Source organism: Anolis sagrei, chromosome 6 (genome assembly GCF_037176765.1).
Source record: "Anolis sagrei isolate rAnoSag1 chromosome 6, rAnoSag1.mat, whole genome shotgun sequence".
NCBI lineage: Eukaryota > Metazoa > Chordata > Lepidosauria > Squamata > Dactyloidae > Anolis > Anolis sagrei.
The window spans coordinates 109,542,075-109,569,179 of record NC_090026.1 but is presented as its reverse complement, the minus strand read 5'-3'; the positions used below and the strand labels follow the sequence as shown (position 1 = coordinate 109,569,179).

Sequence of the window (27,105 nt, the reverse complement as noted above, 5' to 3'; positions counted from 1 at the left end):
CAGGTGGCTACCTTATTCAACAAGGACAATTGCTCCTAAGTTAGATTAATAATGTAAAGAACCAAAGTTCATAATAAGTGGGTGATATCAGCAGGATGTCTTAATATAAACTCTAGGGGTTTCAGATTAGATTAGTGCAGCAGCATTGCAGGGGTTCGCTTTATTTTTCTCTTTATGGATCCCAGAGTAATTTGAGTGGGTGATTTAGATTGTAGGAACAGCATAGAGAAAGGGGTTATACAATCCTCACGGCAGTTGTTCCTATCTTATCTGTGCAAAAAAATGAATTTAAAAAACAACAGTGGTTCTAGTCACGGTTCCCCATTATAACATTGAGTTGTTCTGAAATAATAATAATAATAATAATAATAATAATAACAACAACAACAACAATACCAGGTGACAGTCGCATTGAGGAAAAATAACAGGAAAAACTCTGCCGCTATCAAGACCTAAAAATTGAACTGCAAAGACTTTGGCATAAACCAGTATAGGTGGTCCCAGTGGTCATTGGCACACTGGGTGCCATGCCAAAAGATCTCAGCCGGCATTTGGAAATAATAAACATCGACATAATCATGATCTGTCAACTGCAAAAGGCCACCTTACTTGCATCTGCGCGCATCATTCGAAAATACATCACACAATCCTAGATGCTTGGGAATTGTTCGACTTGTGATTTTTTGATATGAAATCCAGCATATAGATCTCGTTTGCTGTGACATACTGTGCTTTTGTGCCAGTAAAATAATAATAATAATAATAATAATAATAATAATCTCCCCGAAGGGACTCGGGGCAGCTAACATGAGGCCAAACTCAAGCAATTACAATAAGGTAAAATTAAATGCATACAAAACAGATGATAACATCAAATAAAAATACTTAACAATAACATAATACAATAAAATAGTGACAATAACATAATAAAGCAAATTATGAAATGATGAAAGAGTTAAATAAGGGCGAGCTAGGCCAGATGCAAAGGGTAAAAATTGTAAAACCCATGGGTGAGATAGACAGACAGACAGACAGACAGACAGACAGATAGATAGATAGATAGATAGATAGATAGATAGATAGATAGATATAGATAGATAGAATACTGTGTCTAGTGAGAAAACTCGGGTGGGATTAACAGTGAGGCTAATCTCCACTAAGGGGTGAGATAAACTGAAAGACTTGGCAAGAAAAATGATGGAGAAAGAATACCTTCGGGACCAGAAGTAACCCAACGGTGACTGTCACAGTCAAGTGTGTGTGTGCAAAGAACAGCATCAGCATCCAATCAGACTGCAGTCTTGAGGCAAGACTAAACCTGAAAATAGAATTCACACAAGGTTGGCAAATATATCTTCCTCCCCTCTCTTCCCCCGCAATGAATGTCAGGTTCTTAACATTCTTGACAACCTTTCTAAAGAACCCTCTCCCAAATTAAATATGTTAGTCTTATATTACTCTATTAAATACTACAATATTGTTCAGCTTTCCCTGAGCACACAGACTCACCCACACACTTTCTCTTCAGACACACGTGAGAGAGCTAATGTGAACACAGAGTTTGCAAATGTGGGTTGAGTATGAAGAACAACCTCGGCATTCAGTTCCCAATGCAATGGAAACCTGCCTTGTTTGATATGAGATGTGCGGCACCTTGACCAAGTTCCTTTTCTCCTACAGTTCCCAGAATCTACCTATTGAATCTGGGCAGTTATGGAGCACCAATGGTTAGGGAAGAAGTTATATGGCTCCTGGATCTAAAATTGCCTGGTCTTGGTTGGCTGTATCTCTATTTTTGGTTGTAGCCAAGACTGGAATTCTTTGCTTTCATTGTCCAATGACTAAGAGCCATAGAAAACCCACCTTTTCTGTGCTATTTCCCACTGCCTGCAACATATATGGCCAGGTGACATTTCTGAGACGTTCACTCAGTGAGTTTCCATGGCCAAATGGCAACTCAGACTCTAGTCTCTCAGAGTTCTAGTCCAATACTCAAACCACCACACCATTCTGGCTATAAGAAAGCCCTAATTAATAGGCAGAAAACACATATTCCTCAAGAACCTTGTTAAAGAACTTATTACTTTGCAGAAGGAAAACTTCACCAGAGGGCATTCCAATATGCATTTTATAGCAATTAAACTTTTTAACTTGCACCATGGGAAGAAACTTGAAAGCAGACGGTTCAGAAGTGAGGGCCAGTACAGGTCACTTGCCTAATTGTGTGGAATACAGCAGATATAATGAGCTCAATGTGAACTGCAACAGCCATATAACGTGGCTCGTGAAACGCCGAGGGTACTGTCCGCACTGCATAGCAGAGATAAACGCCCCACAAGAGGAATAAAAATTCAGCTGGAAGAGAAACAGAAAAAAAGAAGATCTGCTTTTAGCAATTTTGGATTAGAAATGAGAAAAGAAATCTGGAAAGAATCCAACTCCCCTTTTCTATGTATATATGTATATATATATGAAAGCATTGAACAAGCATACAATTGAAGCTTCCAGTGAAGGAAGAGACCTCTTCTAACATCACACTCGGTTCTCACATTGGATCTAGGTGGGATAATTGGCTTTCCTATAAGACCAAGGAGCCCCCAGTGACACAGCAGGTTAAACCACTGAGATGTTGAACTTGCTGAGGGGTAGATTTCTCTCATTTCCTGTTGTCTCGCCTCCATTCTTAACTATGAGTCATTTGTAAGCCTGATGTTTGTAACTCAGGGACTGACTGTATTGCTTTTATTTTATGTATTATTTAATTTCTGTCCTGCCTTTCTCCTGAATGGGACCAAAAGCATTTAGATGGACAAGAAAAACAAAAACAGTTCCAATTTCTTACTGGAATTCAGAGAAGGCAAGATGCTTTCTTATGATATTCAGGGAAGGCAATATATGTTTGTGTGGGTAACCACAGAACTAGCCACGCAGCAGTGTTTGACACTGTGTCACACACATAATAACAAGAAATAAACTTAACTAGGGAAGATCTTCAGGGTTGCAACCTAACAGGTTTATTGCAGGATTAAGTTTCATAAGGCAAAAGGCAATTTTATTGCAGCCACTTCGCATGTGAGCAATGATATTATTCTTAAGAGGAAAATAAGTACGGGATTTTTATAGTTCTGTTTACCAATTTGTCAGCATGAAAGCAAAGTTCCTCCTGCATTGGCTATATCACAGTGTTCTTAGGTGATCACGCTGGTGACCTAAATATGCAGCATTTTGGAAGGAACAAGGCTGTTGGCAATAGGCACTCCTTTAAGTCTGAAAGCTTCAGGCTGAAAATCCTTTAAGCTGTCATCCAAACATACTTACAGTCTGATCCTTAGAATTATTGGCCCAGCAAAGAGATGTGTAGCTGAAGGATGGCTTGCCAGCACGTCACCACAGCATGTGCCTTTTGTATTGCTGAGAGTGACCCCAGCCAACCTAGGAAATGCAGCCAGAACATCAATGGCAGATGATGCCTTCCATTGTCAGTAGGGCGATGAATCCATTCCAGGGGATAATCAAGACTTTAAAGGAGCTATCCTGGGGTTGTTGCTGTTGTGTATCCTCAGGTCAACTGTAATTTATGGTAACCCTATCATACAGTTCTCATGGCAAATATTTATTCAGAGAAGGTTTACAACTGCCTTCCCCAAAGTTAAGAGGATGAGAGTTTCCCAAAGTCACTGTCTCAGGCTGTAACTATGTGAAGTTTCAGACCTTTCCAAGGGTTCTTTTAGTCCCCAACACTGACGCATATTTATTGCTATAGCATAAGCTGTATTGTTGGTAAAAGATGAAGCAGACGGTACAGTGCAGAAAAGCATTCCAGTCCTTTTACTGGTGAGGTCCATCCATCCTTCACAACCAGTGGTAGTACTGAACACCCAAAGTCATCCTATCCCTCGGCTGGTGATCAAATTCCCCGTGCTAGATATGTGGGGACCTCTTGGGCTGGTGTGCAGCCTTCCAAGTCAAAGACCGTGGAAAATAGTCTCCCTAAAGTTTTATAGTGCAAAGGACTGCTGGCTCTTTCCTGCCTAATGTATCTTTGTTTACATTAGGCTGGAACAAGACAGAAGGGTAATTTCTCACTCTTCCAGATTTACTTAGAAATTAAGTAAATTGTAATGTTTTTGCCTGTAATGGATCTGCTACATCTCCCATGATATCTCTAAGACATTGAGCTCATTGCTTCACATTTAACCAATATGCAAAACAAGAACTAGATCTAATAATGAAAAAAAAATGTTTGCCTATCATGACTCACAAGAGAATTCTGTCCTGTTTTAACAGCAATGGAACGCAAAGGAAAATTAGGCAACAATTGCCATGCCATCTGAATTTGCTTCTCTACTTCCTCTTTCTCTCTCTTTTCCTTTCACCCCTTCTCTGTGCCTTTGTTCTCCTCTTCCATGGCAGATGTCCATACTCCTTTGTGACGCCTACAGCATACTCTGGGAACAGGGACTACAGGGCAAACATGCAGTAGAGATTGCCAAACAAAATTTTTATCATCCATCTCTTTCGTATCTGCCACCCAATTCCTGTTTTCTTTATACAAAGGAGGGCCAAATGCCAACATCTGCTCCTTCGCCTAAGGAATTGTCTTAGCTAGGACTATTAACATAAGAAAAATTCAAGTCCGTGGTTGCAATAATACTTGCTTTAAAGAATTTTTGATTTACAAACTATGCTTATGAAGGAAACCCATCTGTCATGATTTAGCCATGCACTACAAGTCTAGAACTTCCTTCACAACAGGAAGAAGGGCATCCCCTTCTGATTGCCTTCTTTGCCTTCAGAGACCTTCATTAGCTGCTGGATTTAGGTATCTGTGTCTCAGGAGCCCACAATGACTGGTTAGGTTTCTGCATGACTCTTAGAGCCGTAGCAAACTAGGATTTTGCGAGAGCAAACTGAGCCAGCACGAGCGATGCTCCGCCTCTTTCTCCACCTATTTCCCTTTGCTAGGGCAGCGTTGCGAGCGTACGCTCGTGCCGCAGCAAACTGCAGGAAGCTTGCGCTCGGGCTTGCTCCGAAGCCCCGCCTTTTTTCCCCCCGAGGCTGCTTTCTCTCTTGCTAGCGTGCCTGTTTTCCATTGCAGAGGGCAGGGATGCGAGCGTACGCTCACAGTTGAATTCTGCCAACTGTGAGAGTACACTCGCATCGCTTCCCTAGCAAGGGAAAACAGGCACACTAGCAAGAGAGAGAGCAGCCTCGGGGGAAAAAAGGCGGGGCTTCGGAGCGAGCTCCAGCACAAGCTCGCTCTCGCTTCCAGTAGTTTGCTACGGCTCTTAGACCGAGCTTGGAGAAGTTACTTTTTCTAGATGGGGGCAATGATCAGCATAGTATGAGGACTAATTCAGCATATTTGGAGGCTGCCAGGTACATATCCAGATGGAAATCAGAGAAAGAGTGTTCAAGCAACATCAGTGTGGTCAGGCTGGAAAAATTAATGAGAAACCATAGAAGCAAGGCAGCAGCAGTTTGCTTTTGCTTGAGCCTACTGGGAAGGGCACCATTCTGCCTTGTCTGTTCCTTTGACTGTTTGAGTGAATGGAATACAAACTATTTTTTCCACTTCAAATTCAATTAGCAACAACTAAAATAAGAGGAGGCTGAATAGGGAAAATTTAAAAACATATGAGAAAGCAAGGTGACAGTGAACTGACTGACATTGTCCCTAATAATCTTGGACAGTTGGAAGGTGGGCAGCTTGGGAAATGTCACTCAGTGGAAGCACATGCTCCTTTACGGCAGACCTGGGAGAGTCACACTTCATCCCCTGGCCCCAAGTCTTCTATATTCATATTTTTAAAATTACTTTTAAAAGCTATTCACACACTCTTGCAGCTATGGGAAGAGGCAGGTCTCCCAAGAGTTTGGTTTTTGACCCTTGGCTCATTTTATGCCTAATTTCAAGTCGCAACTACTTTTGCAAAAAATAAAAATAAAATAAACCGGCTAGTAAGCTAATAAATTGGCTCCCATTGCCTATAGAAATCCTGAGAAGATATTTTTCAGTGCATGCATTTAAACAAAGTGGCTGTGGACCAGGCCATGTGTGACCAAGAGCTCATCCCCACTCTATTTCTCTATGACAGAACTCTGGGAATCTCCTTAGTTTACATATAGAGTAACTGCAAAAAAAAACAAACAAACTATCAGTATTATCACTGGAAAATCCACACAAATGGGAATCCTTTTTTAGTACAAAGCAGATGAAAAATATACATCTTCTATCCAAGCCTAACATTAAAATTATTTAATTAGCAATAACATACATATCATTCTGCTTGAAAAAACAATGTATTACCTAAAGCGCCAATTATGGAGCTTGAATCTATCTTGCAGAAATGGGCCAGAGGGTGGGGAATCAGGTTCATATAATTAACTCCAGACTAACACAACAATTTGCATAGAAAAAAAATCTGCAGATGTGACCAAAATTTGCTGCAAGTTTCACGTGAGTGTTGGACTATGCACTGTAATTTGGCTTATACAATAAGAACAAAGGGCATTTTGAGACAACAGTTATCCTTTAACTGTTTTCTGCTTTAACTGTTTTATTTGCTATGTATTGTATTGTTGTATTGTGTTGGGCTCCGGCCTGTTGTAAGCCGCATCGAATCCCTTGGGAGATGCTAGCGGGGTACAAATAAAGTTATAATAATAATAATAATAATCCTGAAGAAATGAAAAAGCAGTCTATTTTCAGAGCAAACTGCAAAATGCTTTTGCAGGCAAACACTCCAGTCTTTCTCTTTTATTTAGCAGACTTGCCAAATATTTGCCTGTTGGAATAAAAGAGGTCGTTTTAAACCCCAAAAACTTGTGGCTTTTTCATTCTTTGAACAACTGGTTCTTGTGATAAATTGAGTCTCTGGAATTTATGATTTCATGGTGGCAGGAGTTCTTCTGATTAAGGTTGTGTAAATGCATCCTATGACCTCTTTTTTGGACACTGATAGCCCAATCTGAATCCCAAAAAGCATCCTTGAAGACCCTCAAAACCCTCAAGCTTCCCTCCAGATAATTCTTTTAAGAAATACGGTTGAACAAACAGAAATATAGTATTTTGGATCCTATAATCTTCATGGCTCATACTAAAACTGTGAGAATCTGCCACATTTTGCCTGATTCCCCAAACCCAAAGGGATCTTGCGCAACTACCATTGGCATTGATTGATTCTACACTGGCCATATAATGCAGTTAGTGTAGAAACATATAATGCAGTTTGAACTGCATTGAACTACACTGATCGTATAATGCATTATATGGCCAATGTAGGAGCTCCTGGTGGCACAATGGGTTAAATACTTGTGCCGGCAGGACTGAAGACCGACAGGTTGAAGGTTCAAATCCAGGGAGAGCATGGACAAGCTTCCTCTGTCAGCTCCAGCTTCCCATGCAGGGACATGACGGAAGCATCCCACAAGAATGGTAAAATACCAAAACATCTGGGGGTCCCCTGGGCAAGTCCTTGCAGATGGCCAATTTTCTCACACCAGAGCAACTTTTAGTTTTTCAAATCGCTCCTGACATGAAAAAAAGCTAATGTAGAAGTAGTCACTGTGTCACTTCTGGTGACTTTAGAAGTTGGCTGTACAGACACCAGGAGAAGGGATTCTGGGGGCATATAGCATCCTACAATTTTCCCAATCCTGCTTCAGATGTTCATGTGCTGCTCTTTACATATTTCTAATAATGGCTAGAACCAGCATTGCACAGTGGTTTGAACACTGGACTATAGTTCTAGAGACTCTTTTTTCTCAATCATTCTGTTAAATGAGATCCTAGATGACTGCTTCAGAAGTCCTGCTTGGAGCATACTACTGTCCTTGAATTAAATTACTAATGACTTTTGATAGATTCATTGGTTTCAAAAGCACCTTCTTTCCGTAGAGGTCTATGGTGATTCCTTTTCAAGGAAAACAATCGGGACTCTGAAATAGGCCTCCACATTATTGGATTTCTAGCCAGTTGCCTCGTTTCCACAGAAGCGCTCACACACTATCCAATGAGACCTACCTTTGCCCAAACTACAACACATTCTCAGACACAGCAATAAAGTGGCCTTAGGACCTACTTGTATCCTATTATTTGAAGGTACCCTCGAGCAGACCCTGGCATATATATATGAAATAGAATTCCCAGAATCCCAATTCCCTGTTATAGTCCTGTTATCTTTCCAACCCTATGTTTGGTGGAATATATTGTCCAAGTCATTTTTTTAAGCAGGAGGACCTAAAGATTCTCTGGGTCCTACTGTGTTCTCTATAGGAATCTCTGGGTCTTCCAGCATGACTCTATAGTCAATGTTTGTTGGAGATTGACTACAGAGTTACCCTGGAAAAAGCAGAAGTTCCTAGAGAGAACATTTTAATCAGATTCATGAATAAATCCACAAAAGCAATCCTGAAATGTGGAGGGCCAATTGTATGCATATAAGTACAATTGTGGGGAAGCTAAATTCCTTCTTAGTGGCATATTTCCCTGCCTAAATTGCTGCTTTACATAACACAGGAATCAGCTTGTAGGGCAAATACCTACCTCCAGCCCCTGACCATTTTGTGCATTGCATTTTGTATTTGAACAGTCTCAGGAAAGCAAAAGGTCATTTTGTATTAACTGTCACTGGAAACATAGCATACAAATGTCACCATGAGGAGAAAGAAGCTTTCGTAATCATGATAAACTTTGCTTCTGAAGCAATGAATCATCCATGCAACCTTTGAATAAGAAAAACTTCAAGAAGGAACAGAGGGTCTCCTCTTGTCTCCAAAAAGTATAACCTTATAGGGAAGTGTGTATGTGAAAGCAAGAAAAATCCAGTAGTAATTATAACAATAGCAGAAGAGCCGCAACATCAGTTTTACAGAGTGAAGTTGGCGATCTGTATGTCCAAACAAGTACGTTTCCCAAGTTTTTATTAAATGAAATATATTTCAGCAAATGTAATCCCAACGTGTCTTGGTTTGGCCCAGTGCATAGGAAAGTCTAAGGGAAGGGATGTCCTGGCTGGTTGAATTTAGACACTTGTGAAGTCTTAGCTCTGTCTTTTCCTCTCCTCTGCTTCAGTTCCCTCTGTTTATAGGTTGTCCCAATCATGTAGATACCTTCCTTTGTATTAATTTTGGGTGGAGCATAAAAACCCCTAGAGGCCAGCATCAGTTGGTCTAGTCCATTGGCCTATATACAGCTCCTTTGCTGGACTCCTCCTTTTTTTGCAACAGAGCTACAGAGAATAGAGGTTTGGGCATTGTCTGGTAATCCTAGGCTGAAGCAATAAAAAAACAGGCATTCTTAGCACCTGCATTCAGCAATATTCTTATACCATCAGTCCTAGTGACAACAGAAGCTTTTGACCAGCTTAAGCTTCCCAAGGAAGAAGATTGAAACAATTTATAACCAGAAGCAAGAGAGTTTCAAAGACTCCAGAGAAATAACTGCAACCAGCAAACTGTCCTTTTGTAATGTATTGCTTTGGGTTATCCTATAATAGTCTTGGGTGGAGTATATTCATCTTGTTTTCGGTAAACTCATTTTGGTTATCTTTTCACCTTGCCTAAAGTGCCTCTGTCTGCTAAAGGTCTTAATCTTAACAGATGGTATCAGATAGCCCCCGAGTAAAGCCAGACACTATAGTTTCCCCAAAGGCTCAGGTGTGACCTCACAACTCTAAACTTAGCAAGTGGGTGATAGAGAGGACAATGGTTGCCAGGGCTAACAAGAAGGCCCTTTTCCTTTTGAATATGGGAAACATATTTTCAATTATGGCTCTAAATACTCTAAAGGCAGCAGATACTGTCAGATCCTGCAAGCTGAGCACGGTTAGCACTGGCTAGTACTTGGTTGGGAGACCACCCATGAAGATGTGGTGCTGTTGGCTATATTTTAGATAAAGGAATTGGCAAAAGCATCTGTTGCCTAGGAAAACCCTATGAAATTCATAGGGTCATCGTAAGTCAAACTGGCAATTTGAAGTCACATACCCAATTGTCTATTGCAGTTCATCAAGTTGCTCCTGACACGGAAAAAAAATTGCCTATTGGGAACAAAAGGATAATGTTTTGCAGTGTAATGTTTATATAACATTTGCTTCTATTTTGTGTTTTTTTTTAATCTACGACTTTAAAGTTGCACCAAATATCGCAGAAATAATAATCAACATGGGAAGATGGGTCCTGCAATCAAGCCTCCATTTGCACATTAGGCAAGAAATATTCAGAGGTGTTTTTACTAGTTCCTTTCTTTAGAATACAGCCTACAGTATGTGCTACCTCGTTGGTGGTCCCATTCATGTACTGATCAGGAGTGATCCTGCTTAGTTACCAAGATGGAATATACTTTCTGGCAACTCCTCTTTGGTATCTTGGCTGCGCTAGATAGCATTCTGCCATTTTTTGCTGCCTTTCTCACTTGGAAGGCTATTTAAAAACAGTGCATTGAAGTATAAAAGGAAGGCGAGGAATGTGTTACTTTCTTCAACCTAACTAAAATAAATGTATGTATTCATCTTTTAAAACAGGGATGGAAATCATATAGGCATTCAAATTTTGTTAGAGTGCAAATGTCATCCCCAGTGTTACATCTATTGGTGAGGCCTGATTGGAACAAGAACATTTGGAAGACTACATGCTTCCTATGTCTGCTGGAAAGCAAATATGTTGGGTAGCCACGCGTTTTTAGTTCAGATCATAAAAATTTGTCACTGTCTTTAAATGTAATATTCACACCTATTGATCTGCAACGCTCAAAATTATGCAGCGAGCATGTTTTCTGGCCATGGTAGCTGGGAGATACTAGAACTTATAGGCCAAAAGTGTTTTTTGAAATGAGCATGGACATGTAAAAACGTTTTACAAAAGTATGAATTCTCTATAGATATGAGCACATTGCTAGTAGAAATGTATTTCTACCAATAATCTTTCTTCAACCCAGTGGTTTCTTCTCCTTCTTTACAAGGCAGCTCCCGATGAACCCTCTTTCCACCATTAATGGCTCCATCCATCAAGGGAAAGGATCAACCCCACTGCAACAGCAGCCAGACATGTCCCAACGGCAATAGTCATTGTGCCCAGCTGGATATCCCTAATTAATCAGATATGGATTTTCAGTTGACTCGCAAGCTAGTAACTGGAAAATTACACCAATTAATTAATGCTTTCAGCTCTGCAACAAAACCGCTACAGCACACCATACATTTATACAGTAATTACAGAACACATGTCATGTTTGCAAATACTGTATACTGGGGGAAGAGCTACAACTGCGCAGTTATAGACTTGGATCACCTTTTCCCTAGTTGGTTGGCCTGTACAGCAGATTACAGAGCTAATTAAACATCCTCTATAGTCAGACTCAAAAGCTCACATCTAAATTGCATTTACTGGACCTTTTTTGTTGTTTTTGCTTGAATTCTGACCTCATGCCTTTTGGGACTATTAAGTGAACCATGAATCTGGAAAACGAGTTTTTCACTTCATTTCACTTCTCGGGCTGCCTTCTCAAAGCTAATGAAGCACAGTTACTGTCTTTAAAATTACTAAAAATGTTTCAGAACATGAGACTAAACACAAACACAGATAACATAACAACTGTGGAAAGGAATAATTCATTCCATTCTTTGAGTATTAGGGTTGAGATCTACTCTAACTTTCCAAAAGAAAATACTGCACTCTAGTGAGAAGCACAATGGAGGACCTTCTCACAGTGGCACCAGAGGCTCTCCAAGTGGCCAGCTACTAGTCAAAGAACATTTGAAATAATGCCAAGTTCTTTTAAAAACTTTTTTTATTTTTAAATGCATTTTAACTGTACCCTCAACTCATTTTGAACACGATAAATAAATAAATTAGTGGGAAGCACATTGTGTTGGATTAAGGCTTAGTTGCATATGCTCTAGATCAGTGGTTCTCAACCTGGGGTCCCCAGATGTTTTTGGCCTTCAACTCCCAGAAATCCTAACAGCTGGTAAACTGACTGGGATTTCTGGGAGTTGTAGGCCAAAAATATCTGGGGACCCCAGGTTGAGAACCACTGCTCTAGATTCATACTATGGCATTACCTTTCAATGGTGGTGACATCGTATGCTCCTGTGAGGCTATGTTGATGACTGCAGTGCTGCCAGCATGGTATGGTGTGGTATGGTATGGTATGGTATGTCAAACAAACTTACAGAAGGGCTAGACTAAGGACCTCATCACAAAGGCCCATGGATTCTCCATGCATCATGTTGAATCCATGAGGTCCCAGTGGGGGCAGTGGAAAACCCGCTTCTCCATACCGTGCAATGCACACCTTAGCTTAACCTCCATCCCACAGGAGGAAGCGTTGCTGCCAGCTTCCCCCATTGTTCTTAAGGCAACACAGGAAGCCATCCGTGTTGCCACCGCAGTGGCGTACACCACTCACTCTCCTCTATTGGCACAGAGCCCAGCTGGAAGTCCCTGTGCATTGTATAATGGGCTCCATGTAGAAAGTGGAGAGCAAGTAGCGTACAACGGGCAAATCAGCCCGTCTGATGAGATTGTGTGCCAAACGGCTACTGCAGCAGCAATAGTAACGTTGGCAGAGATAGGAGCAATGGCATCTTAGCCAACACTTGTTTCTGAAATTATTTTTTATTGTAAACACAGCTAACACTTGTTAGCACTGCACAGAAGAGGCATGGTAAAACCCTTTTGAATGCCTGTTACCACGAAAACTCTATGATGAGATTTTCCAAAATGAAATGAGAAATGATGCTCCCAGGTTGGAAAGCACTCATATAGCATATAGCACTGTGGCTAATAATGCAATTGGACTCAAGCCAAAGGGATGCTCAGCTGCTGATCTGATCAGAGGTGAAAGAAAAGCTGAAGCTCCACAATTACAGGTTACAGCATCATGGAATGTAGGAAGCATGAATTAAGGAAAAATAGACATAATAAAACAAGAAATTAAATTATGAACATTGCAATACTTGGTGGGAGTGACGGAAATGGGACATTTTGAGTCTGATAACTGCATCTCAGAATCTAAGAAGAAGTGGAATAACATTAACAGTGATGAGAAATATAACAAAAGCAGTCAACAGACATAATGTAAAGTCTGGCTGAAAAATATCAGTAACACTTCAGGGGAAACCTATCAATATAACCACAATCCAAGTTTATGCTTCAACCACAGAAGCCGAAGAACAAAAAGATATTGAAAGATGTTATGCTGGAGATGGGGGGTATTGACCACACACCACAACAAGGCTTATTGTAAATCAAAGTCGTTTGAGATGCAAGAGTTGGAAACAAAGCAGAGTCAAAGACTGTATGAAAATTTGGTCTAGAATCAAGAAGTGAAGCAGAGGAGTGACTGATTGAATTTTGCAAGACAACAGTTCAATGGAATCTACTTCTGAGCCAACACAGACTGTTATATTTATGAGATTTGATAATATTTGACAGATTTTTTAAATAAAAAATACTAAAATCACATGCAAATCAACAATTGTATAATTAATAATGGTCATTAATAAGAATGGAGCAGGCCCGTAGCCAGGATTTCGTTTCTAGGGGGGGGGCTGAGTCGGGGGGGGGGCTAAAAAAATTTCAGGGGGTTTCGGGGGGGCTGAGTTTCGGGGGGGGGGCTGAGTCTGAGTGAAAGAGGGTCTAGCCTAGCAAACCTTTTCTATCATTACCCCAATAGCCCCATTCATATGGGATATATTGAGTATGGTGATCAGATCATGATATGAATAAACATAACAGTTTAAATCATGCACCAGTAAGGCCTTTTCACGAAACACCATGAGAATTTCGGGGGAGGCTGAAGCCCCTCAAGCCCCCCCCCCCCCCCCCCAGCTACATGCCTGCAATGGAGTCAACTTACCGATAGCCATCATATAATCCCACCGGTCCACCAGGCACATATTGAAGATCAGATGATCTGACGTTTTCCCCTGGTCGATGAGTGAAATGTTTCTCTCCAGGTTTTGGCAGACTGCAGAGGTCCAGCCTGTAAGGAACCAAACCACTACCAGAAAAATCACAGCCAGCATCTTCATCACTCGTCCACTTGTCATGTATGGAATTCGTTGAACTGTTCGAGAAAGGAACACCTTCAAAACCCTGCAGATTCAAATATGCAAAGAATTACAATATAGCACTCATCCTTTCAAATGCCCTAATAGATGAGAACAGGGGTAAGCAGCATGTGGTGCTCTAGACCTCGCTGGACTACAGTCCCAAACATCCCTTATTATTAGCTAAGCAGTGACAACAGATGGGCATTGCAGTTGAACAACCTTGAGAAGGCCATAGATAAAGTATTTCTCTTATACCATACACTTCATTTACACAGAGCTATTTGTCAAATTCAGAGTTGTTTCATAGGATACCATATATAACTAAAACTTGTAATGCTCCTCTTTCTTAATTGCACAGACTACCCTAAAGCCAGGGTATATGTGAATTATTACTGTTGTTATTAAAGCAGTTGGTTTGCTTTTCAGAAATTCCTTATGATACATTTTAAATTGCTCATTATTTTCCCAGTGCTTAAAAATATATGCTCAATAAGGGAAGTGCATAAAATTGAAATAATTCTGCTTTAAATGCCTCTAAAATGCCTAAATGTCATTTAAAAGCATGTAGAAAATATTCTTTGTTACATTAAAATAAATATTAGTCTCAGTCGTTGTAGTTATCAATGGGCATAAATTAACTTGAGATAGTTCTGTGGTCTTTTGCGATCTTTTGTGCACAGTGGTAAATCCCCATTATTATTATTATTATTATTATTATTATTATTATTATTATTTTGTTCATTCGTTCAATCGTTCAGTCGTTTCTGACTCTTTGTGACCCCATGGACCAGCCCATGCCAGAGCTTCCTGTTGGCCATCACCACCCCAGCTCCTTCAAAGTCAATCCAGTCACTTCAAGGATGCCATCCACCCATCTTGCCCTTGGTCGGCCCCTCTTCCTTTTTCCTTCCATTTTCCCCAGCATCACTGCCTTCTCCAAACTTTCCTGTCTTCTCATTATGTGGCCAAAGTACTTGCTCTTTGCCTCAATTTATTATTATTATTATTATTATTATTATTATTAAATTTATATCCCGCTTTTCTCTCCTATTGAGGATTCAAAGCAACTAACAAGGTATAAAACATACAAGGTACATTGGGATAAAAGAAGTAGACATAATTTTAAAATAACAATTGAAACATAATAAAGCAGACCATAATAGAACATGTTACAGATTAAAATACATTAAAACTTTAGTAAGTTAAAGGTAAAGGTTTACTCCTAACATTAAGTCCAGTCGAGCCTGACTCGGGGGGGGGGGGGGGCTCATCTCCATTTCTAAGCTGAAGAGCCGGCATTGTCCATAGACACCTCCAAGGTCATGTGGCTGGCATGACTGCATGGAGCACTGTTACCTTCCTATTGATCTACTCACATTTGCATGTTTTCGAACTGCTAGGTTGGCAGAAGCTGGGGCTAACAGCGGGAGCTCACGCCACTCTCCGGATTTGAACCTGCAACCTTTCGATCAGCAAGTTCAGCAGCTCAGTGGTTTAACCCACTACACCACCGGGGACTCCTGCACCACCGCAGGCAGGGCCGGCTCAACCCATTACGCATTTGCAGTATAGTTGATTTTGCCCAGGGGCGCTCTTGAGGTGTTCTTGGAGGAAAATAGACCATGCGAGTTGTAGTTACTGGGATGTATAGTTCACCTACAATCAAAGAGCATTCTGAACTCCACCAATGATGGAACTGAACCAAATATGGCACACAGAACTCCCACAATGAACAGAAAGTATATATCAGTGATTGGTTGGGGGGGGGGGGGCTTACCGTTGCTTACCGTTGAAAATTACCTAGGGCCGCCTCTAACCACAGGTATATTCTAGACATAGATAAAACTAAATAAACATAAACCAAAGCCATTCTCCGTCCCATTGCCACATGTCCATAAAGGTATTGCACACAAAAAAAGGTTCGGTCCAAATGTTACCTATCACCTATCACTCTTGTATTAATCTTCATTGAAGGCCTGATTCCAGAGAAAAGGTTTTATCTGGTGCCTGAAATTTAGTAGGGGAGGGGCCATTCTGATGTCTTTCGGAAGGGAGTTCCAGAGCCGTGGAGCAACCACAGAAAAGGCCCTCTCTCTTGTTCCCAGAAACCATATTTTCGACGGTAGTGGGACTGAGAGTAGGGCTCTCCTGTTGATCTCGGGGCTCATGCAGGTTCATAGAGGGAGATGCGGTCTTTTAAACAGACTGGACCCGAGTTGTCTACTTAATTAATTCAAGGGAGATAGCTCCCAAGTGAATAGCATTCTCTTCAACATTTTACAGATAAAAACTGAGACCCGTGTAGCCAAGAAACACCAGCATATGGTCAAGATGGCAAAAGTAATGAGGACAAAAATAAATGCTCTTTAACACTACAAATGTAGAACTATGAGTCCACTTTAATTGCCTTGGAAACACTCTATGAAAACCTTGATTTTGAAGTTTAAATAGTGGTGTGTAGAAATCTCAGCCAGACAGCTCTATTGTCTCACTAGACTACAAATCGCAGGATTTCACAGAGTGAAGTCATAGTGCTATAATTGTGTAGTCTGAAATGGCCTCTGGTGGATTGGTGCAACATGAAGCTAATTATTGATTGATTGATTAAAAAAACAGATTGTAATCTAACCAAAACTCATCATCTTATTTCTTCCTCTTATCAGAGTTTTCCGTACAAAGGATCTCAAGGTCAATATTTATCAGGAAGCTTACACATGAAAATAGATGTGAGTCATGCTCTCTAGTAATCCTCTCTTGAAGCACAGCCAGCTCAAACAAGGCATCCCAAACACTCTTTATGATCCCTGGTCCAAAAGGAAGCTTATGGCTTCACCTGAACTCAGACCGTGCAGGAAACTAGGAAAATTGGGTTTATATATCTGTGGAAGGTCCAGGGTGGAAGAAACAACTCTTGTTTGTTGAAGCTAGGTGTGAATGTTTCAGTTGGCCACCTTGATTAGCATTTGATGGCCTGACAGTTTTTAGGTGTGGCTTGTTACTGCCTGGGAAATTCCTTTGTTGAGAGGTGATTAGGTGTTTCTGATTGTTTCTTGTTTGGAGTTCCCCTGTGTTTGAGCTTTGTTTTTTATTTACTGTTATAATTTTAGAGGTTTTTTTAGTACTGGTAGCCGGATTTTGTTCATTTTCATGGTTTCTTGCTTTCTGTTGAAATTGTCCACATGCTTGTGGATTTCAATGGCTTCTCTGTGTAGGGTGACATGGCAGTTGTTAGAGTGGTCCAGCATTTCTGTGTTCTCAAATAATATAAATATATATATAAATAATATATATAAACCCAATTTTCCTAGTTTCCAACAAACCTCACAACTGTGGTTGCTTGCCTCAGATGCAGGTGAAACGTCAGGAGAGAATGCTTCTAGAATATGGCCCGAAAAAAACTATAAAACCCAGTGATTCTGGCCGTTAAAGCCTTCGACAATACATTGCATTTTATTTATTTACAGTATTTATACCCCGCCTTTCTCACCCCAAAGGAGACTCAAGAGTGGCTTGTAAAACACACATACGGCAAACATTCAATGCCGATTGTACAATTAACAAGGATAGATAATGCAAACAGAGGTAAAGGTAGGTTTTTTTCCATCTTATTTCCAGCATCTTGGAAGCTGTGCTCGACTCTTGCCATGGGGGGGGGGGGGGAAGTAGTGCTGTCGCTCCATCTTCCATGCTGAGGAGCTTTCCTCCAATTGCTATCCTTAAGGGTGCCTTTATTACCTCCCCACTAAAAGCGGTTCCTATTTATCTACTTGCATTTCTGCTTTCAACCTGCTAGGTGGGCAGGTGAGCTGGGGCTAATGGTGGGTGCTCACCCTGACCCGGGATCGAACTGTCGACATTTTGATCAGCAGGATTTTTCTGCAGCAGTGGTTTAGCCTGTTGTGCGATGTCCCAAAATAGCCTGCTGTGCTTCACCCAAATTTCTTTTTTTTTAAGTATTGGCAACCATTTAAAAATTCATTATTGTTCTAAAAATCTGAAAAGGTCATAAGATTTCATCCTTCCGATAGCAGACTAAGTATCAGGATCAGCTTTAAAGATTTTTGAATAATGCAAACTGAGTAAAGAGTTGGCAAGGAATTCTGACTTTTTTAAAAGGTCAAAATTGGGTTCTGCCTACAAAATTGAAATTGGAAAGTGTGACCTAAAATTGTCAAGAGACATTTTGCATTCAAGAGCCAGTTTATGGTGTTTCCACACCATATGCAGTAGCAATTAAATATATAGAAATAAGGCTGTAAAACTCCTGATGCAATGCAATTATGAATCAAAGATGCTTATGTGGAAAGAACTGCTTATGAAGCCTCAAAGGCAATTAGACTGTCTTACAGTGAAAAGTTATTAATGTGGAAAATATGTAGAACACTGTTTTAAAACTTCTACTTTCAATGAGAGAATGAACTTTGGCGAGCAACCTCCCCCCTCCCCAATTTCCCATTTATATTATTATTTTCCATGCAAATCTGTCAGATCAGGCCTGGGCAAACATTGACTTAAGCACTGGCATGGGCAAACTTGGGCTCACCAGGTGTTTTGGACTTCAGCACCCACAATTCCTAGAAGCCTCAGTCCCCTTCCATTTCCCCCTCAATAGGTAACATGTTCATATCAAGTGAATAGTGTGAATGGGTATTGCCAAGATGAATTACATCTTGGCAATACCCATTGCCAAGATGGGTATTGCCCATCTCCACGCTATAAAGTGATGTAGACAATCATTTTAGGATGGCTGATGAGATCACTATAGATGATCCCTTTTTCACACAATTGCTTCTGCTTCTCATTGGGGCAGAGTTGTGAAAAGTGGGAAGTGAAGAAAGCCTATAGGAAGACCATAAACTCGTATGAACTGTAGTGCTAAAGAAGTGTTATACAGGTATCGGATCAACAAATGAATCTCAGAACAAGTCAATCCTGAACATTCACTAGAAGCCAAGATGAATAATCTGAGGCTGTCTCACTTTTTAAGTATTTATGAGCCAATGTAACTAACTGGAAAATATTATTTATTTATTTATTTATTTGAAACATTTCTATTCTGCCCTTCTCACCCCAAAGGGGACTCAAGGCGAAGCACAGCATATCTACGGCAAATATTCAGTGCCAGGACATGAATTCATTATATACATACATAAACATTAAAAACATTTGTCTCAATATTAAAATACACTGTTTAAAATGGTCTTGGTTATCTCTTTCTAATCTAATTGGCCTGGTAAGGTTTCCTATCGTTGCTTTATTGTACTGTCCTGAAAGCTTGGTCCCACAGCCAAGTTTTTACCATCCTACTGATGGACAGGAGGGAGGGGGCCGATCTGATCTCACCAGGAAGGGAATTCCATAGCCAAGGGGCAATCACCGAGAAGGCTCTCTCATCCTCAACAATCGCGCCTGTGACAATGGCGAGACAGAGAACAGGACCTCCTCGGAGGATCTTAATCTTCGTGATGGTTCATAGGGGGAGATGCGTTCAGACAGGTAAATATGGTAATACTCAGTAATGATGAAGGCAGTAGAAAAAAAAGTCTGGCCACAATGCAGGTGGATTGGTTCATTCAAGGAAGCCACAGCACTGATTTTGCAGGACCTGAACAGAACTGTTAATAACAGTTGGTGATCGTTCTTTCATAGGCTTCTTGTAAACGGGAGCCAACTTGATGGCAATTAACTACAATAACAACCTAGGGTTTTGAGGTGCATCTATACCAGCCATGGACAAACTTTGGACTTCCAGATGTTTTGAACTGCAACTCCCACAATTCTTAACAGCCTTAGGCCTCATCCTTTTCACTTAAATGGTTGAGGGGAAAAGAAAAGTGCCTGAGGCTGTTAGGAAGTGTGGGACTTGAAATCCAAAACACCTGGAGGGTCAATGTTTGCCCATGCCTGTGTTAGATAGATAAATTAAATCATGATTATTATGAAATGCATATTATGATGATGATGATGGGGATGACATCATCAAAAGGCAACATAATATGTTGAAAAATGTATGGGGGTCTGCGAAGTCTTGGCTCTGCCTACTCTGCTTTAGTTCCTCCTGTTTTCCTATAGTGTATTTGCCTTTCTTTGTATTAGCTTGTGGGTGGAGCATAAAACACCCCTCAATGGCCTGCTTCAGTTGGTTTATTCCATTTCCTGTATTGAGCTCCCTTGCTGGACTCCTCCTTTTTCTACACTGAATAGAGGTCTGGACATTGTCTGGAAATCCTAGACCTAACAATCCAACAGGCGTTCTTAGAACTACTGCTGCTGCTTCTGCCGCTGCCTTTAGCAGCATTTATACCAACAGTCCAAAGGACAATTGAAGCTTTTGGCCAGCCTAAGCTTCACAGAATAGAAGATTAAGGCAGTGTTTAACCATCGCTCTGCAGCAGAGGCAGAAGACCCAGAGAGATGATCTGCACCCAGCCAATGCTCCTTTAAAAATTGTTTTAGGTTAATGTATTGTCGAAGGCTTTCATGGCCGGAATCACTCAGTTCTTGTGGGTTTTTTCGGGCTATATGGCCATGTTCTAGAGGCATTTCTCCTGACGTTTCGCCTGCATCTATGGCAAGCTTCCTCAGAGGGTGAGGTCTCCTCAGAGGGTGACCTCACCCTCTGAGGAAGCTTGCCATAGATGCAGGCGAAACGTCAGGAGAAATGCCTCTAGAACATGGCCATATAGCCCGAAAAAACCCACAAGAACTGAGTGTTTTAGGTTACTCTGTAATAGTCCCGGGTGGTGTTAACCTTTTATTCATCTTGTTTCAGTAAACTCATTTGGTTATCTTTTCACCTTGCCTCAAAGTGCCTCTGTCTGCTAAGGGTCTTAATCATAACAGAAGGTATCAGATAGCCCCCGAGTAAAGCCAAACAACATAGCTTTCCCTAAGGCTCGGGTGTGCCATCACAGAGTCAGTTGCTGTGTATGGGAGTGAATTGCTTTGCTGTGAATTGTTGGTTTGATTTTTTTTCCCCTTCTGGTTCAGTGGTTCCTCCACGTTGCTTCCTCTCTGATGACATAATAGGAAACAGGACACCTGAACATTCTAAAAATAATGTGTGTAATAGATACCCAGTTAATCATTCTTTACATGTTACAACACCGTATAGATACAGCTTCATTAAAGATGCCCTTGGGTTTAATATTCTGTTTTCTTCACTGCATGTGTCAAATACAAATATACCAAGGGATTTTTCAGTCATATAGGGCTTTCCTTTTTCCCTCAACTATGCATTTTCTGTGTGCCATCTGCTACGTTTCAGGGGAAAGACACTATTGAAAGTGCTTGAATTTAAAGTGGAAAATCTGGAATTATAAAGTAGGAGACATCTCACTGACTTTCCTTTGATCTGCAGGTTTCTTGTGGCATTGCTAAACAGAGGATTCAAGGGAAGCTATATAAATGAAAGCCGATGTGTACATGCTCAATAGGAATGCTTATCCAGCAAAAATCTTAGCAAGTTCATTTCAGCTGTGAAACTATACAGTAAATCCCATCTCTCCCCCCACCACGCACACAGTGCTTTGCTAGCCTATGCAAAACTTCAGAATCTGAGATCTCACCCAGCACCAGCTATTTCACAGGCTATTTCCTCTTTTAATGTAATATTTAGGGAAGGACAGAGTGACACTCAGAAAGAGAGGAGTGGGTCTGACATTTTCAAAGCCCTGTAGGGTGGGAGTTGGTAGCAGGCTTGCTTTACCATCTCCCTCTATGAACCATCTAGGAGATTAAGATCTTCTGGGGAGGCCCTGTTAGAGCACACAAAAAATCAGTTAGTGTGTGTGTCAATTATAAAGTAAGATGCTTGAAGCGGATTGGTCGGGCTATGTCCGGGGAGCTGGTGGTTAAGCCTGGTACTTTTGGATACTGTTACATTTTTCAGGCTTGAGCTATGCAGGTACTTGCAGAGAAGTAGAGAACAGTGGAGAGAGACAGAGTTTGGAATGTGCTTTTGCTTCATGAGCTGCTGAAGGATTTTATCCACATGGACAAAGAATGACCATTTAAAATATTTCATAAAAGGACATTATGTGAGTCGATGCAATTGATCACGTGATTTTAAATATGTTGTTGTGAACTATGAAGAATAAACTACTTGTTCTTTATTGTTCATCTGCATGGCATATCTTCTTTCTCTGGCAAGGCAGTGTGTGGGCTGATCAAACATGAACTACGCATTGATTTTCATTTTATCACTGGCCCTGCTCTTGGTCCCACCTCCTTCATAGGTGCAGTTGGTGGGGACAAGAGACAGGGCCTTTATAGTGGTGCCCCCAAGCCTTTGGTTAGTAAGCAGACCAAGAATTGAATAGGGAGTTATGTGCAACTGACACTTGAAATGGCCTCGGATTACGATTTTGGATATATGTGATATTAATGTTTATATTAATATGTTTTCATTCTATGTCTTAATGTCTAAATGTTGTCTATGTTTAGTGGTTTAATATGGTTTTAATAGTTTAATTCACAGTTATATGTTATTGTTTCATTTTATGTATATTGTCATTAAATTTTGCTATGACTATGCTGGAAACCGCTTTGAGTTCCCCCCAGGAGTGAGAAAAGCACTATACGAATACAGTAAATATATAAATATATTTTTCTTCAAGCGATAGTTGCTTTTTAAAACATTTCCCAGTGAAAGCAAGGAGAATTCTTGGATCCTGTAGGCTTGGCACATGGACAGCCTGACATAAATCCAAAAGATGGGCAACTCATCCACTTTCAGCAATAGAAGACCCTGTGATAAGTTCTTCTTAGGGTTGCTACAAGTCAGAACAACTTCACAGTACACAACAACATCAAAAATACACTGGAGAAATAAATCAATGGCACCTCATGTAAGTTTTATTGATTCAGCAAGTCTTCCTTAGTTAGGACTGACAATTGAATTCAGGCCTCTGTTTATTTTTAAATGTTAACTTTAGCATTTCATGATTCCCTGTCCTTCTGGTTTTCTATTCATTTGAAAACAACTACATTTTCATTATCACTGCTTAATAATGTTTATTGTTAATGGCTATTGAGTTGCTGGCTTTCTTGCTCTCAAATAAAAGTCTCCAGTAAATGAAAATAGTTTCTCTGAGCAGGTTTGCCTTTCACCTGGTCCTGTCTAATTTATTACAAGCCTTGAGAAACATTGCTGGAAAGAATACTTATAGTGCCATTACTCTGACATAATGCAATCTTTCTTGTGGGATTTCAAAGAGAATAAATTAGTTCACAGCCACTTCTTATAGCAGTCAAGCTTTTTACCAGGGAAAAAGATCAATGGAAACCCTGGGTTTGATGAAAATTGAATTCCTAATGTGACAAAAAATAATTTACTTCCAGGCATTTGTTATCATATGAGAAGTCCTGTAACACATTTTGCATCAATTGCAATGCAGTTCTATGCAAGTTCATTTAGACCAGTGGTTCACAACCTTTTTGGGACTAGAGACCACTTGACCAGGGAACACATTGGCCAGGGACCACTCTCCACCATTAGTACCAAATGGGTTATGGTCAACTTTAGATTTGATTTGGTTATTTGGGATGCTGATTCAGAAAATTGCATTGGATAGACCACATCAGCTCTAGTTTCCGATACAGAACATATGCCATCGCTCAACCACAGAAAATCATATTTAATAATCTAGAGCCATGGACCTTATATTAGGTCTCACAGCCCACCAGTGGGCTGCAGCCCACAGGTTAAGAACAACTGATTTGGACATGTAAGAGCCAACATGGTCTAGTTGTTTAACTCTGGAGACCAGCCACAGAAAGTGAAGCACACTGGGGGAAGTTACACTCTCTCAACTTCAGAGGAAGGCAAAGGCGAACTCCCTCTGAACACATCTTCTCAGGAAAATCCCATGATAAGGTTGTCATAAATGAGAAATGACTTGAAAGCACATTATTTATTTATTTATTTATTTATTTATTTATTTTCTTTCCCCAGGGGATAGTTTCTTGTCCTCCTATAGGAAACTGGAACTCCCAAAGACCAAAACACAACAGATAACTCGAAATGGTATTTATTGTTCACAATGAGTTATCTTTTTCAGGCATAAGCTTGATGTTTCAACAGGGATAAAGGAAATATACTTTACAATCTCTGAAGTCCAAGGAGTTTGCAGCTGAGAAGCTTTTCTTGTTTCCTCTTTCCTCAATGGCTGTGAATATCGGAATAAACACAACCCCACTCCAATGGCTTATGTTGAAGGGAAAAGACCTTCCTCTGGTGCCAAAAGAACCGGTTTGAAGGCGCCTGGGTCTCCTCAATGTTGTCCAGGACAATCTGGACATAAAGCATGAGTCCCAAGGGTAAAAAACCTTAGAATTGGTGCCGAGAGGTAATTTGATCAGGGTCTTTTAGAGCCAAGTCTCTTACGTCCATCTGATAGAAACTCTGATGGCAGAATGAAAAAGGGAAGCACTCCCCTCCTCCAGGAAGAGGTGGAGCCAAACAATTGAGCTTAAGAAAGCAATTCAACTGGTGCAAACAACACTGATTGACAGCTATAAATAACCAATCAATCCAACTATATATAAGCAGGGTAAAAAGTCAGGATTAAGCATGATACAACAGTTTAAATCTTGCAACTAACAGTTCTACACATAGGTGGCGCCACTCGCGCCGTCACACATGTGCATTTGCATGCCATTTTAATCTACACACATTTTCCACGTAACCTTTCATAAACAATCCTTCCAAATTTGGGGAAGGCACTTTTTTGTGCTGTTGTCTGCCTTCAAATCGTTACCAACTAATGTCAAACTTAAAGCAGTGAGTTATCATGGCCGAGCAGGGATTCAAACCCTGGTCTCCAGAATCATAGGCCAAATGCACTTTTCCTGGCTCTTCTTAGGATTTATTGCACTTAGTAATTATGAACCGAACCCAGCACTTTATTTGCTCAGCCATGATAGCTTTTAATTGTTTTCATAATATTGTCTAATTTTATGTTTATTGATATTTGATATTGCTTGTTTTTTATGCTTATTTTAACCTGCTTTGTTGACCATGTCCCTCTGTAGGCCGCCCCGAATCCCTTTGGGGAGATGGAGGCAGGGTATAAAAATAAAGTTGTTGTTGTTGTTAATGCTCAAATCACTGCTCTGGCTCACTACTTAACATGCGACACATTTTAAAGAGATTTTAATGGTAAGAACTACATTACAAAAAATTCAGAGGTGTACACATTCAAGTATGCAATAATGCAGATATTTATATCCTGATGCACATAGTGCTCTGGAAGCTGTGCATTGGATTGCTCCCATTACAGATGTAGGTCAAATAAAATTCTCCTCAAATCCTAGCTGACACCCATTTGGGCTAGTGGCCAGCTGACATTTTAGATTAATTCATTTACAGGCAGCCACATCTGTCCAATTAGGATAAACTACATGAGGATTCATTAGCAAAAGACAAAAGATAAAATTCAGTGCAGACTGAATCTTTACAGCCAAACTTGAAAGGCAAGACAGACTTTGCCGTTGTCAGTAAACTGCTGCAAATATTATTCATGTGGTTTCTGCATAGGGTCATGTGTGACATTGGAATTCATCATGGAAGAAAAATTCCAAGCACAAGGAAACATATTCAGGATTCAGAAAATGCATCATGCAACTTTCAAAGCTTGATTGGCTTCTTCATCAGCCATTTGAGCACATGGTAAGAGCTACACTTGCTAAGAACTACTCTTGGTAAGAAACCTATTCTGTAGGTTTATGATTAAGAAAAGTGCAATATGTACAGTGGAGATTACTCAGCCTGCTAGGTGTTCCATATTATAAGAGATTCCTGATTTGAAGGCCTGAAATCTTGTTTCACAGAGGACTGAGAAGTGTCCCCTATTTCAAGGAATGTCCCCTATTTGTCAATTGGAAAGTGTCCCCTTTTATATAAAAACATAAAGGTAAATGTTTCCCCTTCACATTAAGTCTAGTCATGTCCGACTGGGGGTTGGCGCTCATCTCCATTTCTAAGCCAAAGAGCCGGTGTTGTCAGTAGATGCCTCCAAGGTCATGTGGTCGGCATGACTACATGGAGCATCGTTACCTTCCCGCCAAAGCGGTACCTATTTATCTACTCACATTTGCATGTTTTTGAACTGTTAGGTTGGCAGAAGCTGGGGCTAATAACAGGAGCTCATCCCACTCTCTGGATTTGAACTGCCAACTTTTTGGTCAGCAAGTTCAGCAGCTCAGTGGTTTAATCCACTGCACCACCGGGGGCTCCTCCCTTTTATATAGACTGAAGAAAATGCCAAAAATTCCCGAATCTTTAGATGTCAGCTCTTCACAAAACGGAAAAGTGGGCATTGTGTCATTTCCTAGTGTTGACAATATGTTGATTTTACAGAGAAACGCATAGCTAAAAGTTAGCTGTAGTTGATGCCATCATTTGGTACTAAGGCAAAAAAACAAACTTGTTAATAGTTGCTTCCTGATTGCCACAAACTTCAATAGTCCTTATTTTGAAAACTTGATAATATTGGTAAATGAATACACACAAGGCTACAGTGCAATGTACACTCTCAATGTGCTACGATGGAAGAGGGAAACAATCTATTGTATAGACTCATATAGAAGTCAACCTCATGGATAAGTCAAGGGCAAGTTAGGAGGCCAAAAATATGGATTTTTCTATGACTCATGGAAAAGTCAAGTGTCATTCCACAGAGAGGGGAAAGCACCAAGTCTACTTCAGGGGGCCAGACACCCCTGGCTGCTGCCATAATTTCCCAGCCCAGATATTTAAAAGGGCCAAAGGTGGTCCCACAGTAGAAAGAAAAGAAGTTGGTACTTCTTTTAGGTTCTCTTGGGATAGACTAAGAGTCCATCCAGAAAGTACCAAAATGTAGGACCTGTCACATTTTACTAGAGGTGTAGAAATGATGCCTCTGGTAAAAGCAAATTAATACAGAGTTTTCCCTGGTTCACTCCACATGAATTAAACACCTCATTAGATCAGGGTCTTATTGAAAGACCCCGGTCTAATGAGGTGCTGGGCCTGCTGGGACTGATTCCCAGGACACGTCACACA

General features: G+C 40.6%; 1 protein-coding gene across 1 annotated transcript in view; it reads right to left on the bottom strand.

Annotated features, from left to right (window-relative positions):
* Positions 1–27,105, bottom strand: part of GPR158 (G protein-coupled receptor 158) — a 157,151-nt gene that overhangs the window by 13,906 nt on the left and 116,140 nt on the right. Inside the window, exons 7-9 of the mRNA XM_060782424.2 lie at positions 13,865–14,103; positions 2,217–2,355; positions 1,213–1,318 (exon numbers count right to left, since the gene is read on the bottom strand). Coding sequence (XP_060638407.2) covers positions 1,213–1,318; positions 2,217–2,355; positions 13,865–14,103 — 484 coding nt within the window. The remainder of the gene's footprint in view (positions 1–1,212; positions 1,319–2,216; positions 2,356–13,864; positions 14,104–27,105) is intronic.